The sequence below is a fragment of the Aulonocara sp. 'chitande type north' Nkhata Bay genome, linkage group LG17, assembly GCF_057382095.1.
Source record: "Aulonocara sp. 'chitande type north' Nkhata Bay isolate Kocher_YH1m ecotype deep benthic linkage group LG17, A_spYH_male_GT1.1, whole genome shotgun sequence".
In the NCBI taxonomy this organism is placed as follows: domain Eukaryota; kingdom Metazoa; phylum Chordata; class Actinopteri; order Cichliformes; family Cichlidae; genus Aulonocara; species Aulonocara sp. 'chitande type north' Nkhata Bay.
The window spans coordinates 22,673,569-22,689,224 of record NC_141360.1 but is presented as its reverse complement, the minus strand read 5'-3'; the positions used below and the strand labels follow the sequence as shown (position 1 = coordinate 22,689,224).

General features: G+C 43.1%; 1 protein-coding gene across 1 annotated transcript in view; it reads left to right on the top strand.

Annotated features, from left to right (window-relative positions):
* Positions 1-2,277: 2,277 nt before the first annotated feature.
* usp6nl (USP6 N-terminal like) overlaps positions 2,278-15,656 on the top strand; it is a 102,289-nt gene continuing 88,910 nt past the window's right edge. The window contains exons 1-2 of the mRNA XM_086268967.1: positions 2,278-2,555; positions 14,774-14,880. Of these exons, the coding sequence (XP_086125093.1) occupies positions 14,877-14,880 (4 nt within the window). The 5' untranslated portion in view covers positions 2,278-2,555; positions 14,774-14,876. The remainder of the gene's footprint in view (positions 2,556-14,773; positions 14,881-15,656) is intronic.

Below are 15,656 nucleotides of genomic sequence, written 5' to 3'. Positions count from 1 at the left end.
ACAGGGGTTTCAAGATAAGGCCCGGGGGCTAGAATAGGCCCCGCAAAGACTCCAAACCGGCCCACTGGAAGGCTTTGGAATTTTCTATGGATTTCTTTCATAGACTACAGTAAATCTGTATCATCTCAAGAAAACTGAGACTGTACAGTTGAAATTCCTCTTCTTTTTCTTATATTGTGATATCTCAGGGAGTAAGTGTGCAGTTAAACTTCTTCACACAGACAGAAAGGGGAGTTTCACTGGTCCGGCCCACTTCAAAGACAGACTAGACCAGATGTTTTTGTTTCCTCCACATGCAGTTATAAATGGAACCACGTGAATATTAAACATCTTTTACTTGGACTAACTTGAATGTAAAAGCACCACATTTAAATTTAATCTCAGCGTGACAATGCACGCCTGTGATTAACATACTATCACTGATTAATATCAACGTACTGTATGAAACCTCTGCCAAGGCTTATGGGGTGACACCATCCCCTTCAAAATATAATCCACCCTCCCTGGAGCCCTAAAACAAATACCACTAAACTAAACTAAAATGCAAAAATGGATTAGAATTTGATCGGACCAGTGGTGGATGTAACAGAGAGGAGTCTTAATCTACTTTTTCTTACACATGTACATTATTGTCTATATTTTACATGCAAATACTGCATTTTGTACTCCTTACCATTTGTTTTAGAGCTTCAGTTACTTCCTTTTTGGTGGATTTTAAAACTGAAATCCAAGAATATGTGATGCTGTATCAGATAACGATACCCAGCGCAGCATCAGTGATTAAACTAATCTCCAGCTCCATCATTAGAAGGTTATACAGATGGCTGTCCCTCCCTGACCGTGGTTCTACTTGAGGATCTTCCTGTTAAAAGGGATTTTTTTTACTTCCCACTGTCACCAAATGCTTGCTCACAAGGGGTTTGTCCACTATTGTGGGGTCTTTACCTTACAGCATAAAGCACCTTGAGGCCACTGTAGTTGTGTTGTTCTGCACAATGAGTACTTTCTTCAATACTTGGGACAGATACGACTATACAGACAAAAGTATTTTGACACACCTTGTTATTGATCTTGTCCTGAGCTTTGACCTCAGCTTAAATGTTTAGAGAGATGTTCACGCTTCAGCTTCTTCAGCTTACATTTCCATGTTCCAGCATGACTGCGGATCAGCACACATAGTGAAGCCCATAAAAGAATGGCTTGATGAATTTGACTGGCCCACACAGAGCCCTGACCTCAACCCCATCAAACACCTTTGGGATGAACAAGTACGGCGACTGTAAGCGTCCAACACCAGTGTCTGACTTTACAAATGCTCTTCTGGATAAAAGGGCAAGCTCCAAAATCTTGTAGAAAGCCTTCAGGATGATATAAATGTGGTTCAGTACTTTTGTCACAGCTAAGGTGAGGGAGATGAGGTTTGTTTTTGAATGCAGAAAGCCATATTTATTCACGTTAGAACACTTTCTGGAATATCTATGGCAGATACAGAAAACAGTCTAGGAATAAACATAAACAGGGTCATTAAAGAACAGAAAGTAGTCACAAATGACTGGAAGTGGCCAATTTAGTTGCTAAAATAGCCAAGGATTAAGTGGGATTGTGCCTTTTATTTAAATAAACCTTTGCTTCGCCACCTTGCAAAATAGTTCATTCAATACAAAACTGTTGTTCTCACGTCACGCTTCACAATACCAACATACAATAGATACCTGCTACCTACACGTATACATCACTCCCACGGCACTCCTGGTACACAGAACAAATCTCTGAGTGTGTTTTACTGCGTATAGCAACCATTTGTAAGCAGTACAAATGAATTTTGCTTTTCCTTTTTTCTGTATACATTTTTTAATTAATTAATTTTTTAAACATATCTCAGATTAACTTTTCTTTTTTTTTTTTCCATTCTTTCTTTTTTATCAATAAAATTAAATAAAAAATAAAAACACTGTCAAAAAGCCTGCAGTATTTCTTTATTATTCATATTGTTATTGCTTTTAATTGGATCTTTTTCTATCTCTTGATGCAAATTTTGAACTGTCTTTGGTGGGATGTGGACTACCATATAGGAAACGCGTGGTTGATTTTTTTTTTTTTTTTTTACCTAGTCAGTAACAAACATTAAAATAAACAAAGTAAAAAAACTGATATGGAAGTTGCAAGCGGCCCTGTGATTGATTATTTGATCGATTATTGTGATTAAAACATGTATGACATTCTGATTGGGACTCTGATCAGAGCCCACAGTTTTCCTGGGATTTTCCTGGACACCGTAGGAAGCAGGAACGACCCTGAGCCCTGTGGCTCATGTTGTGTGAGGGCAGTCCTGCAGACTGGGCTCGGCCCCAGCTGCAGCTGCAGCATCCAGCCGGTGAGATCAGATCAGCCCGGCGGGCGGCGCATTGCTGCTACCTGGCTGGGATCCTGCACGGCTTCCCACACACGGAGTTTGAGAAGTGCCCTGGACTTCCTGGTACGGGACCATGGACGCTTTCTGCTCCACTTTGCCCTGAGGTTTGTGACCGAGGAGGAGCTGTCGCGCTGAGAGCAAGGTGAGCCTTTGAGGAGTTAGTTTTGCGCCGGTGCGGCGGGAATTAATTTTGCAGCGGTTGGGAAGTTGTCGAACAGCTCCTGAAAGGCATCTGTCAGTGGACACAGTAGCGATACCGCGGGGCTGAATGACGGCAGCCCGCAAACGGTGGCGTTTGGGAGTGAAGTGGAGCATAGCGCCGGGGCTTTTCTGGACTTCTCCCGGCGCCTGTGTGGGATAATTCGAGTCGTTCTGCGTTTAGAGGGAATGGTTCATTGTGTTTTATTGTGGTAAACTTTGTACTTATTTGTATTCACTGAGGCCTACCTAGCCAAACCCCTCCGGTGTTGAGCTAGCAGAGTAGCAGAAGGCAACTTCCGGTCTCATCCTACAAAATAAAGCTACCGCTGAAAGGGGTGGTTATGCGAGTAAAAGTAGCTGTCGTTGATTATGATTTATTTACATTTACTATATATAGTCATAGAACAACTGTTATCGTTTTGAAGATCTTTCCTGCTTCACACGAGCTCACACGTAAAAAAAAGCGTGGAAAAAAAGCTTAAAAATCACCATTAGTTTTGGATATGAATCCCGCAAATTCCTTTTAACCGCCATGCTTTGAGCTGTACAGTAATTATTTATAATTTCAGTATTTTCGTGGGGTTTTCAGCACATTGTTTTTTATTCGTATGTTAAAATCGCTTTAGTTCCGGTTGGAGTTCAGCTGATTGTTGCTACATTACCTCCCGCAACGGAATCAATATAGACTAAGCACCATTCACTGCTTCTAATTGGCTGTCCACGCGTGCTCTCAGGCTTCTAATTGGCCGTGACGGTCTGTCATTCATTTTGATGACCCCACCCTCCCCTGCGCTCACCGTCAAAGCTGTAAAATCGTTCACTGAATGTGCTTTCCACTGTGTGTGATATCATGGTTTTCACGGGAGAGGAAAGGATAGAAGGGGCCAGTTATGTTGAAGTGAGGTTCGTCAGTTCAGCTAGAAATATGCAAAAAATCGGAAGTAAAGCGAATGTGTTTTCAAATTAAAAGCGAGAGACTTGCCAGTACAACGGTTAAAAGAGCGTATATTCACCCCTAGGGATGCACTGATCACTCTTTGTTATTGAAAGCATTATTTATACTGAAAACCAACTAAATAAGCACTGTGGAAATCATGTGTAACGTTGCAATACAGTTGTACTTCTGTATCTTCTGATTCTGGTGTCTTATCTTAAAAAAAGTTTATTAGGAAATTTCTCAAGGTATTTTTCATTCACTGACAGGTACGTAAACTACATGCAGCGTTACTTTCGCATTACCGAAAGAAAAGAAAACTGTTTTACTTTGAAAACAATAGGAGGAAATGATACCTCTGAATGTTGCACACTTGACAGTGGTGTGCTTTTCTATCCCTCCTGTCCCGCTTCAGGATAATGCGGCTTAACTCGGTTGGGAGCTTTACAATTTCAAAACACAAGGCATTTGTAGTGGTGTGCACAAGTGAGGCTGTGCCGTGCACGGTGTTTACATCGAAAACCTTGGAGGTGTTGTCCAGCTGCATCGCTTGACACAAAGCCCCAAGACTGAAAAAAGAAACCGAGGCATAAATCAACTAAAGATTTCTTCCTCGTTATCACAGTTGTCATCTTCACCTTAAACCTGTGATTAAGCTTGTTTGTCCCCTGCAGAGCTGCATTTCCAGTGCTCAGCGTCTGGCTGCCTTTGAGATGAGCAGCATGTCAGGATGTGTCAGGGTCAGACTATGCGCTTTATCAGCTTTTATTTTGAGCCATTGTCGCCACTGCCCTGCTGCTGCTTCTGAGTTGCTTTTCTGGGATCGGTTCTTTCCCAGCTCTGTCAATCAGAGATAGATGTCAGAAAACTAGAAGCAACATTCCTGGGCATGGCAACTCACACTTTCTACTTCTTCTAGGCTCCTACCATAATGCTTATAAAGTAACAGTAAGCACACTGTAGAGTTTCACAAACTTTTAATTTGTCTTGATGTGGTCTGTTTGCTGCACCTCACCTAACAACACTTTTTCATTCTGTTAGCACTTACATGTTTAGGAGATGTTTAATGACCCTCTAAATTGGCTTTTAGTACGAGAAGTCCAGCTATGTGTTTCAGTCTGCATGGGCACAAAAATCAAGCTTGGTTTACTTACTTTTTGTGGATGGGCACACCTTTCCCATTGCCATGGTTTCTTCAGCAGCTGTTCTAATAGATCATCATATAGATATACAGCATATAGATCACCATTTCCATCTAAGAGTTAGACCAAAGAAAAGGAAACTCTGGTCTTGCTTTTTTTGCCATTGGATGACTGCACAGTGTTTTTGTCTGTTGCTATCATGGTGCTTGATTATAGAGAGTCAATCTCAGTGAGACCTAAGATTTCAGTGAGGACATGAGGCCTCTGATGAGGACTATTTCATAGTGAGTAATCCAAGTCACGCTGCAACATATTAAGGACTAACCCTGTGCTGTGGATGGATTATATCAGACCTCCTTTTGGCTGAAGTTGGGTCTGTTTTCAGTGTTTTCTTCCTGCCGTATGATGAATTTATCTTTGTCCATCTGGGACCCTTAACATAAACTTTACTGAGAATAATTTATATCTTTCTTGTACTAGTCTATTAGCCAGGCAGCAAATCGCAACAAGCCAACTAGCCCAGCATCACTTTTTCTTCTTCTTTGCATGTTCCCATTAGTGCTCACCACAGCTGATCATCTGCATCCATCTCACCTAATCCCTACTATCCCTAGCATCCTTCACTACATCCACCCCTCTCTGAAGTCTTCTTCTTTAGCATCCGTTGTCAGATATATTCACTACCCATCCTCTGCACATGTCCAAACCATCTCAGCCTTGCCTCTCTAAATTTGTCTCCAAACCGCTCGACCTGAGCTGTTCATCCTTATTACTTCCTGTGAAAACCTTAGCATCTTCATCTCGGCCTCCTGTCTTTTTGTCAGCGCCACAGTCTTATCTCCACCCACTCCACCCTGCCTTCACTCTCCTCTTCACCTCTCTTGTGCGCCCAACTTAACTAAAGCCTTCCACATGTTTTCCATCAGAGGAGATTTGAATTTATTCAAGAATACTTCAGACAGGGGTTCATCCCACAGAACCTTGTGAATCCTCTGTTTCGTGGATGATATGCTGGGAGAACAGTCACACTGATCATTTTATTGGAGCTGATTGATGGTGTCTCAGCGTTTGTTTGCTTTTTGGAACCGAGGGAGCGTTCGGACTAGGAAAAAGCAAATTACATCATGCTTAACAACCGGATTGACTCGTTGCAGCGTTCCCCAAACCTGGACACCTGTTACAGAGTACTCTTTAAACAGTAGTCTGTACACAGCTGAGCGGTAGGATCAAATAAACTCCCACAGCTCTCAGAGCGCACTGCGCTTATATTGGTGAACCACACAGAAGCGAGAGGAGTCTCAGAAAGAGTCTAACTTGCTCGTCATTCTGCCACGAGGGTGTGAGGTCAGAAGCTGCCAGAAAAAAACTAGAACATAAAATAATTTGACCCAAACTGATGCCATACATCATCCGCTTTGGGCCGTAATCTGGTTGGTATTTTGATGCTTTTATTTCCTATTAGTTTTCACCTTTTTAAGGTATCAGTTTGGTAATATTGAGTTTTATTGAGCTTCATACCATTCTGCTTATTTAAACATTTTGTTATATGTCTATTGTGTTAAGGAATTTCCCAACTCTGGGAGAATAAAAGTATGTCTTATCTTGTAGCCCGAGCTGGGCAGTGTTATGTGAAGACTTCCCCTCAGAAAACAGATTTTGTGACGCAAAGTAGAGGAATTTTAAGCAAGGAGGTGTTTTTTTAGCTTGAGATACTGGTAACAAGGACTACAAAAGCCTGCAGCTAATTTATCATCACACACGACATGTTGCAGCCTCTGCAGTGAACACATATGGATAAGAAATGGATAAGAATAAACAGTCAAATTCCACAGAACGTGAGTATAGTTTGTCAAGCTAGACGGGGTTGATCTTTAAAGTCTTTAGCTGTAAATCCTAACCCGCCAGCTCACCGACCCTCATAAAACTTTCAGAGCAACCTGAACTCTGAGGGAAGCATCACCTGCCCAGCTGATAAGGTTTCAGTTTCTAGCTCGCAGACTCTTCAGCAGGGTAGAAGTTCATTGCTGCACCAGACGGAAGGTCTGATTAATCTTAACGCTGCCCTGTTGCCTGTAAGCCATTGTCAACACTTGACCTTTTACACAAAACCTCACGCTGGTTTTCTACAGAGCTGCTGCACTGTGTGGCATTTTAGAGACCTTCTGCATACGAGGTACCCTTCTAATCTTAGTTGTCTGTATTTTCCCCTCATTTCTTTCACAATCAGACAACAAAAAGAGCACCAAAACATGTTTTTACTCTCGTTACAGAGTTCTAACTGCTACTGTGTCTACAGCTGCTTTGAAGGGAACCTCTTATGCTCTTTTCCAGCTCCACTTTGTTCTTGTACTCTACTAGAGGAATTTTGCATGATTGCAAAACTACTGGGTGACTGTGGCTCAGGAGGTGCAGCAAGTCGTTTAATAATGGGAGGGTTGGTGGTCTACGCATGTTGAAGTGTCTTGGGTCTACCTCCGGGCCTTCTTCTGGTAGGACATGCCTGAAATGCCTTGCCAAGAAGGTGTCCAGGAAGTATGCTAACCAGATCCCCGAACCACCTTAGCTGTGGAGGAGCAGTGGCTCTACTCCGAGTCCCTCTTGAATGTCCCAACTCCTAACCCTGTATCTAAGGGACAGCCCAGCCACCCTTTAAAGCACAGGTGTTGAACTCTAGGCCTCGAGTGCCGGTGTCCTGCAGGTTTTAGATGCGTCCTTGATCCAAACAGCTGATTTAAATGGCTAAATTACCTCCTCAACATGTCTTGAAGTTCTCCAGAGTCCTGGTAATGAACTAATCATGTGATTCAGGTGCTGACCCAGGGTGATATCGAAAACCTGCAGGACACCGGCCCTCGAGGCCTGGAGTTCGACAGCCCTGCTTTAAAGGAACTCCTTTTCTTTGCTTGTATTCGTGACCTCATTCTTTCAATCACTACCCGAGCTCATGACCATAGGTGAGGGTAGATTGACTGGTAAATAAGCCATCTCTTCACCACAAACATGGTCGATTCTTGCCTCACTCGTGAACAAAATCAGAGATTTGGTGATTATGCTTCATCTTGCAGATATTGTGTTAAGCTAAATGATGACTAAAACAACATCAGCGGCGGTCAACACAGAAGCACCTTGTTCTCTGATCTACAGCTTGTTAATACAAGACTTTCCAGAAGAATATCTTTATTCATAGACTCTGCTAGAGAAGAGCATTTGGTTCAGAACTGGTCAAAATATGCTGCTGCAATTAGTTTAGGTTAAGAATTATCTGCTGTTATCTTGCTGACAAATATCCAGGGCAGTTTAGCACCCATATTCTGGAGCAAAGTTTATTATATTTTCCTCAGTCTAACCATAATCTCCATATTGGTCCAAATAAATAAATATGCTGCCAGGGACTGAGTTGGAGGCTGCTGTTGGATGTGTGGCTCAGAGACAGGAAATGGAAAAGCGTGGGGTCAACAAGCACAAATTAGTTCATCTCCTTCTTTTCTACCTCTGTAAGAGCATCTGCAGTGCCTCTTCAGAAACAATTGAAAACATTGTGTGTTTGTGCGTGCGTGCGCGTGTGTGTGTGTGTGTGTTTTCCTGTTGAAAGGGCAGTGTATTTACCAGCCTGCGTGGCGTCAGGTGGCTCCACAAACTTGAGAAGGTTTTGTCCAACTGAAACTCTGTAACATAGCAGCAGAGCCTTTAGCAGGCCTGTGCCTCTCGGCCACATGCAGCACGTCTCTGTGTGTTTGCAGTTTTAAAGCCGACCCTTACCATGTTTCTCCCGCTGTGTGGGTGTGGTTGTGCAAACAGGTAGCCGAGAGAAAAGAGTTGGGCTACATTTGAAGGCTGTATTTAAGTTTCCTCCTTTTATGCTGCTTGAGTATTGCCCTAAGTTTTATGACTTTTTATTGAAGTATTGCATCTCAAATAGTCAGAGTATTGTACAGTAAATCTGACGGCCAAGGGAAACATGATTATAGTGATGGTTTCATGACAATTATCATTTATGTTTATTGTTAAATGATCCCACAATTAATTCATCTTATTAAACCAATTAATCTCAGGATATTAAATTTACCACCATTTTTTAAAAACAAATAGTTTTCATATTTTTTCTCTGTTCATCAATTTGTTGATTGTTTTCATTTACTGAGAAATGGATTCAATCTCAGTTTTTACTGACAGTTCAGTAAGCAGATCAATCTCTCTCTCTCTCTGTAAAGGTAACACTATGCCAGCGGTCACTTAGATTAGGTTAGCAAAGAGACTGGCAGCAGCTAGCCTGACTCCATCCAAAGGGGACAAGGTCTGCTAAACGGTGCCACTAAACTTCATTAATTATCATATTTATCTCCCTTTTTAATCCCTGCAAAAGCACAGTGTGATGTGTGAAGAGATGTTGTGGTTTGATAGGTGCTGGTAAGTGCCTTTTATTTTCTTTGGAAAGAGCCAGGCTCAGCTTTTAAGCTAACTGGGTGATTTATCCTTTCATTTAACAGGGAGGAAGACAAGTACTGCAAATCTGCCACACTATTAAAACCACCGGAGTAATATTGTGTACCCACCTGGGAATGGACCAGGACCTTAGAGTTTATAGTGTGATGATTTGAGATGGAGGGTCTTTGGAAGTTGAGCATGCTCAGTTGGACTAGGATCTGGGCTCAATACCTTGAGCTTTGTGTCACGTTCCAGCTGAGAAGTTTTGTGTTGTGGCAAGAGGGGAGGCTGTAGCCATTGGGGAGTGACATTTTTATGAGGGGTGTGCTCAAGATAAATTAAATAACAAAGATCATCACAGATGTAGATCATAGATATGTGTATGTATGATGTAGCTAGCTCAGGAGTGGGCAACTCCAGGCCTCGAGGGCCGGTGTCTTGCAGGTTTTAGATGTGTCCTTGATCCGACACAGCTGATTCAAATGGCTAAATGACCTCAACATGTCCTGAAGTTCTCCAGAGGCTTGGTAACGAACTAATCATGTGATTCAGGTGTGTTGACCCAGGGTGATATCTAAACCCTGCAGGACACCGGCCCTCGAGGCCTGGAGTTGCCCACCCCTGAGCTAGATCATAAACTGTACAGACGCATTGGTGAGATTCAGATATCTGCTAAAACAATATAGCCCTCCAAAATGGAACCACAGACTTCTTCAGCTGATTGTCCCTTACGAATCAGCCGTTACAGTACTGTAAGAGGCACAAACGGCACAAACCCACAAGCACCAGTCAGCTACAACTCACAGGAAATGTCACATAAAAGCCACAACAGTTTGTGTTGTAATTTAGTGGATATTTTAACATGGGGGTCTATGGGGATTGACTTGATTCTGGAGACAGCCTCAAGTGGCCTTTAACTGCAGTTTCACAGCCCCAGAGGATTGCTGCTTGGTGTTTCTTTGCACTTAAAGTTTAAGACGGGCAGTCTTCTTCACTTCACCTGTCACCTGTTTTGATGTCGGCTGATTCACATATCAGCTGAATTTTGATAAGGCTTTCTGAACACAGCAGAGCTGAATTCGACTTACTTGGCACACCAGGCGGCTCACCCACACACAGGTTTCCAACATTCCCTCACTGCTATTCAGGCCTTGGCAACCGAGCTGCTGCTGCTCGTCTTTATTGGCCACCGATCCCTGCTGGCTCAGCCCACCGCACTCTCCTCCTTTTGGAGCCCAGCTTCAGAGCAGCAAAACACAACATACCAGCAGATGCTGAGCTGCCCTCTGGCCTGTGTGCATGTGTGTGCGCGTATGTGTGTGTGTGGGGAGAAGAAAACGACATTGGCTAACCTGATGTCCAGCAAACACACCAGTGTTGGCAGTGTGGGATTATGAAGGCCGAGACGGCTCGTTTTGGACTCCGTTTGCCGCCAGCCGCTTGTTCTCTGCAGTGTTGGTTTGGATTGTTTTCATGTCAGTAGGTTTTTAATTCACTTCAGAGATGCCTAACCACTGTGAGACTGCACAGTTACTCTTTAACACATCATAACAGCAGTTACACATCCTTCACAGCTGCTGGCCTGCTGAGTTTATAACAGAGAACAGAAGAGGTCTTGTTTCTTGGCTGGCATGGTGGTTTGAGTGCTTTTGTGTGCAGTTTTTATTAAATTTGGAAAGTCGGAGCAGTTTAGAATAAAAGTATCTCATTTTCAGCTGTGAGAGTCGAAAAGTCCCGCACTGAACAACTGCACGACTTGTTATTTCAGCTCTGATAAACCCAGCACTGCATGTACTCAGCTCCAGACGGCACACAGACACAGTTAGCAAGTAGCTGTTGGAACCAGTTAAGCATATAAAAAAACTTATAAAAGCAAAGTGGAGGGAGGAGGAGGGTGAATATTGGACTTCCTTCTCTCATTTGCTTGCTATCAAGGTGTCTATGCAAACTTTTAAAAGTTTTAAATGGAAGGAGATGTGCTCACATATGCTTTTCTAAAGTAGCACAAAAATAAATGTAGGTTTTATTTGATTGAGTGAGCCTCATACAAAAGACATCTGCATCGGTGATAATTGGGCCTTAAGGCAATGGTTAATTTTATTGTAGGGTAGTGGAATCATATTAGGTTTAAAAATGTCTTTCTTAGTCTGTATTTGAGGGTTTTAATATCCTTGTGTTCACGTCAAGTGCCACACATGTAGTTTATTAACACACATACACGTTTTGGTCGTCGCCAGAAACTTACCTGCTCATGCAAATGCTGGCCAGCTAGCTTGAATAGTAAGTTTCCTTCATAATTTATTGTAATATAATATCAGATGCTAATGTTGGCTTCAAACTACATTTTAAAATCTGAGGAGCCGACTTCTTTACCCACCTCCACGTATAAAGCCGTATTCTTAGTGTTTTAACTTGGTGTTCACTTATTTAATAGTCCTGACTCTTTCATTAACATTAATTAGTGTGATTAATTAACTACACTGCTGCTACTCTCTTTCTCTATGTGACCCCTTTAGAGTGTCTTTGGTGCATCCCCACATCGAATGAGACAAAGACATCCACGTGTCACTGACAGCAGCCGTGCACTTAAGTATACAGAATTTTAAGGTTTAGCGTAATGTAAAAGGGAAGAGTTATAAAACAATTCAGCATCCGGCAGAGATGTTATGAAGCTGGCCTGAAAGACCGAAAGCGTTTCTTCTATCAGGCTGTAAACATGTTTTTGTCGGCTGTAAATTTGGTCTTTTAAACATGGCAGTCTTTGGGGATTGACTCACTTTAGGAGCCGGCCTCATGTGGACTTAAGAGGAACTGCAGTTTCTGGCAGTGATTGAATAATCAGTAAGTTGCTTCTGCATTAGGTTTAATAATCTGGCAACTAAAGTGGTGGAAACAGCAGCACCACATTTGCTACATCCTGCTGCTTTGTAATCAGTTTTTAAATGTGTAATCAAATCACTTCAGTTGAGCTCATCGGGGCACAAACATTGCCTAAACAAACCCGACCTTGTGACCTCTGGATGGTGCTTGGTATCACTGAATCAGCCCACAGTCCTCTGTGACTGTGTTTGATTAGCTCCATGCAGTGCAGCTCTGTTTGCTCAGTGCTGATAACTAGCAGAGGTGAACATATGGTGGCTCTAATCCCATGTCAAAGCCTCAGAGCTAAGACTGTCTGTCTGAAACCCTGTGAGATCTCACTTCCTCTCTGGCACTCTTGCAGATTCACCACCCCCCTAAAATGGCTGGAGGGTGACATGTTTGTAGTTTAAACTCTTGCTGAAACCTTTAAATGTTGCTGCATTGACGTGCATCAGGTCCTCACATGTATTTTTTCTGAAACATCTGACGTACCAGCAGCATCTGTCACCTGTTTTCCAATGTGTTGGCTGCTTCTGTATTTACTGTGCATCCAGTGTAAGTGGTAGATATTGGAAAATGACATGGTGCACAGTCTGCAGAGTGGTATTTTAATACGGATGGCTGTTTATAATACCTCTGCACTGGTGGAAGGCGTGCCTGGAGGGGTTTTATTGCCAGGCTGAGATGGCGCTAAGGTCACGGGCGCCCCATCTTTGGCGCGAACATCTTCAAATTTGGCCAGGTTTTCACTTGCACTTAAGGGGTTACATAAATAGATTAAATAGTGACAGGACCAGTTGTTATTAATCTCTGGCTTCTTCCACAGCGTGTCTTCGTCCTGTGTCCTTCCCCTCACTCCCAGCCAGTTACGGCAGTTGGCTGCCTCTCCTGTTAAAAGGGAGTTTTTCCTTCCCACTGTTGCTAAGTGCTTGCTCATCGAGATTTGTCTGATTGTTGGGGTGTTCTATCTATTATTCTGGGATCTTTACCTTATAGTATTAAGCAGCTTGAGGTGACAGTTGTTGTGGTTTTGAGTTATATAAATAACATTGTTTCAATTTATTTTCAATTAGTTAGGGATAAAAAACTGGATATGAGAATCCTTCAAAGTGTCTGGCGAACTCAAGTCATTCAAGAAGGGACCAGAGTCAGAACCAGCTGAGGAACTGGAGGATTGGGAGAGGGATTCCTGGAAAGTGCAACCCCAGTGACCTGGTGACCCAGACTGGATACATGGTTATGGATGGGTGGGCGGTCAAATATGAAATCTAGACAGACATGGATGTACACTGTAACTGGTGGATAGTAAACTCGGTGTCTGTGATAACGATGCTTAAGAGCCCGTCTTTACTATGAATGCATCTGCAGGGTTTGCTGCTGTGCTGCTTAATTGCAGATCCCTCTGCTGCTGAACTGTTCTGCTGACTTGTGCTGCTTTTCTCGAGGATATTGGATCCTCCACGTCTGCAGCACTTCTGCTCACACCAACATTTTAAACTGGGGGAGGGGACTTCATTTCTCCATCATCTGCACCCCCCCCCCCCCCCCCCCCCTCCCCTCCTTTCCTGCCTGATACTCCCTCCACTGCCTGCAGGCATCTGCAGAGTGATCAAATTACCCGTTATTACCGCGTGGTGCCATCACATTACTGTTATTTAGCCCAATGACCGGCCTGGACTGATCGACACTCTCACACACATGTACACAAAACCAAAGCCGTTAACTGACCCACACCGGTGAAAATGTTAACGACCAGCTCCCACACCTAAAATCAATCACATATGTGTATATTGGATTGATTGGAGGCAGAATATGTCAGTTTGTTTATATTATATTTATATTCGTTTTATTTCTTTAGCAGTTGGAGCCCCTTTAAAGTTACTGTTTTGATTATGAAATCCTAAGACAAAGATAATCAGTGTTTCAAATCCTAAACACAAACATTTGTTGCTGGGAAGACTGTAAACCCCACTCTGATGAAGGTGCTGTGTTTTTTGGCTACATTAGGGTAGCAAATGGGGAGACATTTGGAGGAAACTCCAAAGGAGGTCTAGGGTCTCAGTAAAGATGGGGAAAGGGACCTGCAAATTGAATGAAGAGAGTTCAGGTGGTTCAGGTGTTTAACAACAATGTCTCCTGGGCGCCTCCAGGGTGTCTTGTTTCAGGCACCTCTAACTGGGAGGAGATCCCAGGCAGACCCAGGATATGATGAAGATTTTATGTCAAGCCACTTGGCTTGGGAATGCCTCACTGTGTCGCCCTAGTAGAGCCGAAATAGGTGGCCACGGAGAGCGAGGTGTGGGCATCTCTGCTTAGACTGCTGTCCCTCCAGCTTGGACCTGGATATTAACTGGTTAAGTCTTATATTTTAAAAACAAATGGTTGTGTCCTGGCCAAATATTTGTGTCGTGGTACAATCCGATAGTTATTTTTATTACTTTTATCACCAGGAAAAACACCTGTTAGCCCATAGTAACTATTATCCTCACTTTACCTGCTTTGCTGTGTGTAAAGAAGCTGCCTGAGCTCTTCCTGTCCAACACAGAGAGCGGAAGGCAGGACAGGAGGGAGCATGACCAGGAAAATAACAACAGATCAGTTCAAAGAAAAATCCCAACACTTCCAAACCACAGATATGGATATAAATCGAGGGTGTAGCTCCTGTACAGGCCACTGTTGGGTTTAGACTCTTTATTTCGAAGCCTTTTTGTGGTCATATTTGCAGTTTTCTTCTTGGTAAATTCTCAAATGTAATATTACTCCCGACTGATGTTTTTGTCTTTTCCTCCCCTTCAGGTCATGAGTGCCTTTAAGAAAGACCCAGCTGAGAATAGCCTCACCTGTTCAAAGCCACGCCCTACTTGGGCCTCGCCCTGCCCCCCACCGCTGGACTCCCACCATGAGTAAGTTCCAGCCAGTTGTTTATTATCGATCGGCTGCTTGTTTGCTCACCCTTTCACTTTCGTTGCTGTGTTATTATTTTATTTATTTATTTTACTTTTCTAATGCTGGATTGGTGGCTTTAGAGTTTGACATCATGAACACCAGTTAGAGACAATCAAGTGGGAGAATTTACAGGCCTTCATGGTCAGGATAGTTTTCATATGAAGATGCGATGTGTAGGACTTTTTCTATCCGTGATGCTAGAAGCACAGAGGAGCAAGTGCTGCAACCCTAGCCACCTCATTCCTCATCAGTCACTCTGCAAAGCATGATGGGAGGGCGACTGGAGCGGGAGGGGGAGTCAACTCAATGCACAGTGTGTGTGCGTGCGTGTGCGCTGTTCTGCTGTGTGGTCATGTGACTGCAATGGCTCGGCCCCACATGTCAGCTCAGTGTGAGTCATCCAGCGAGTACAGGATTTTCTGTTAATATGTTCCTACCTGTACGCACGCACACACGTGCTCATACGGTGCACCGTATATACACAGCTGATCACTGTCACACAGAATGTAGTTTGTCTTCTGCTGGACATACGTGATGCATGATACAGATGAAAGACAAATAGACTCCAGAGTAGAGACTTTGAGTGACAAAAGTTGGCAATTGACCCGCTTTATCTCCCATTTTGGTAGTCGAATTGAAGCGCTTTTGTGTATCGTTACAGGGACGTCAAATATTGATATTTTAATAAATACTCTTATAATACAACGATAAAGACGACTTCTCTTCTGCACCA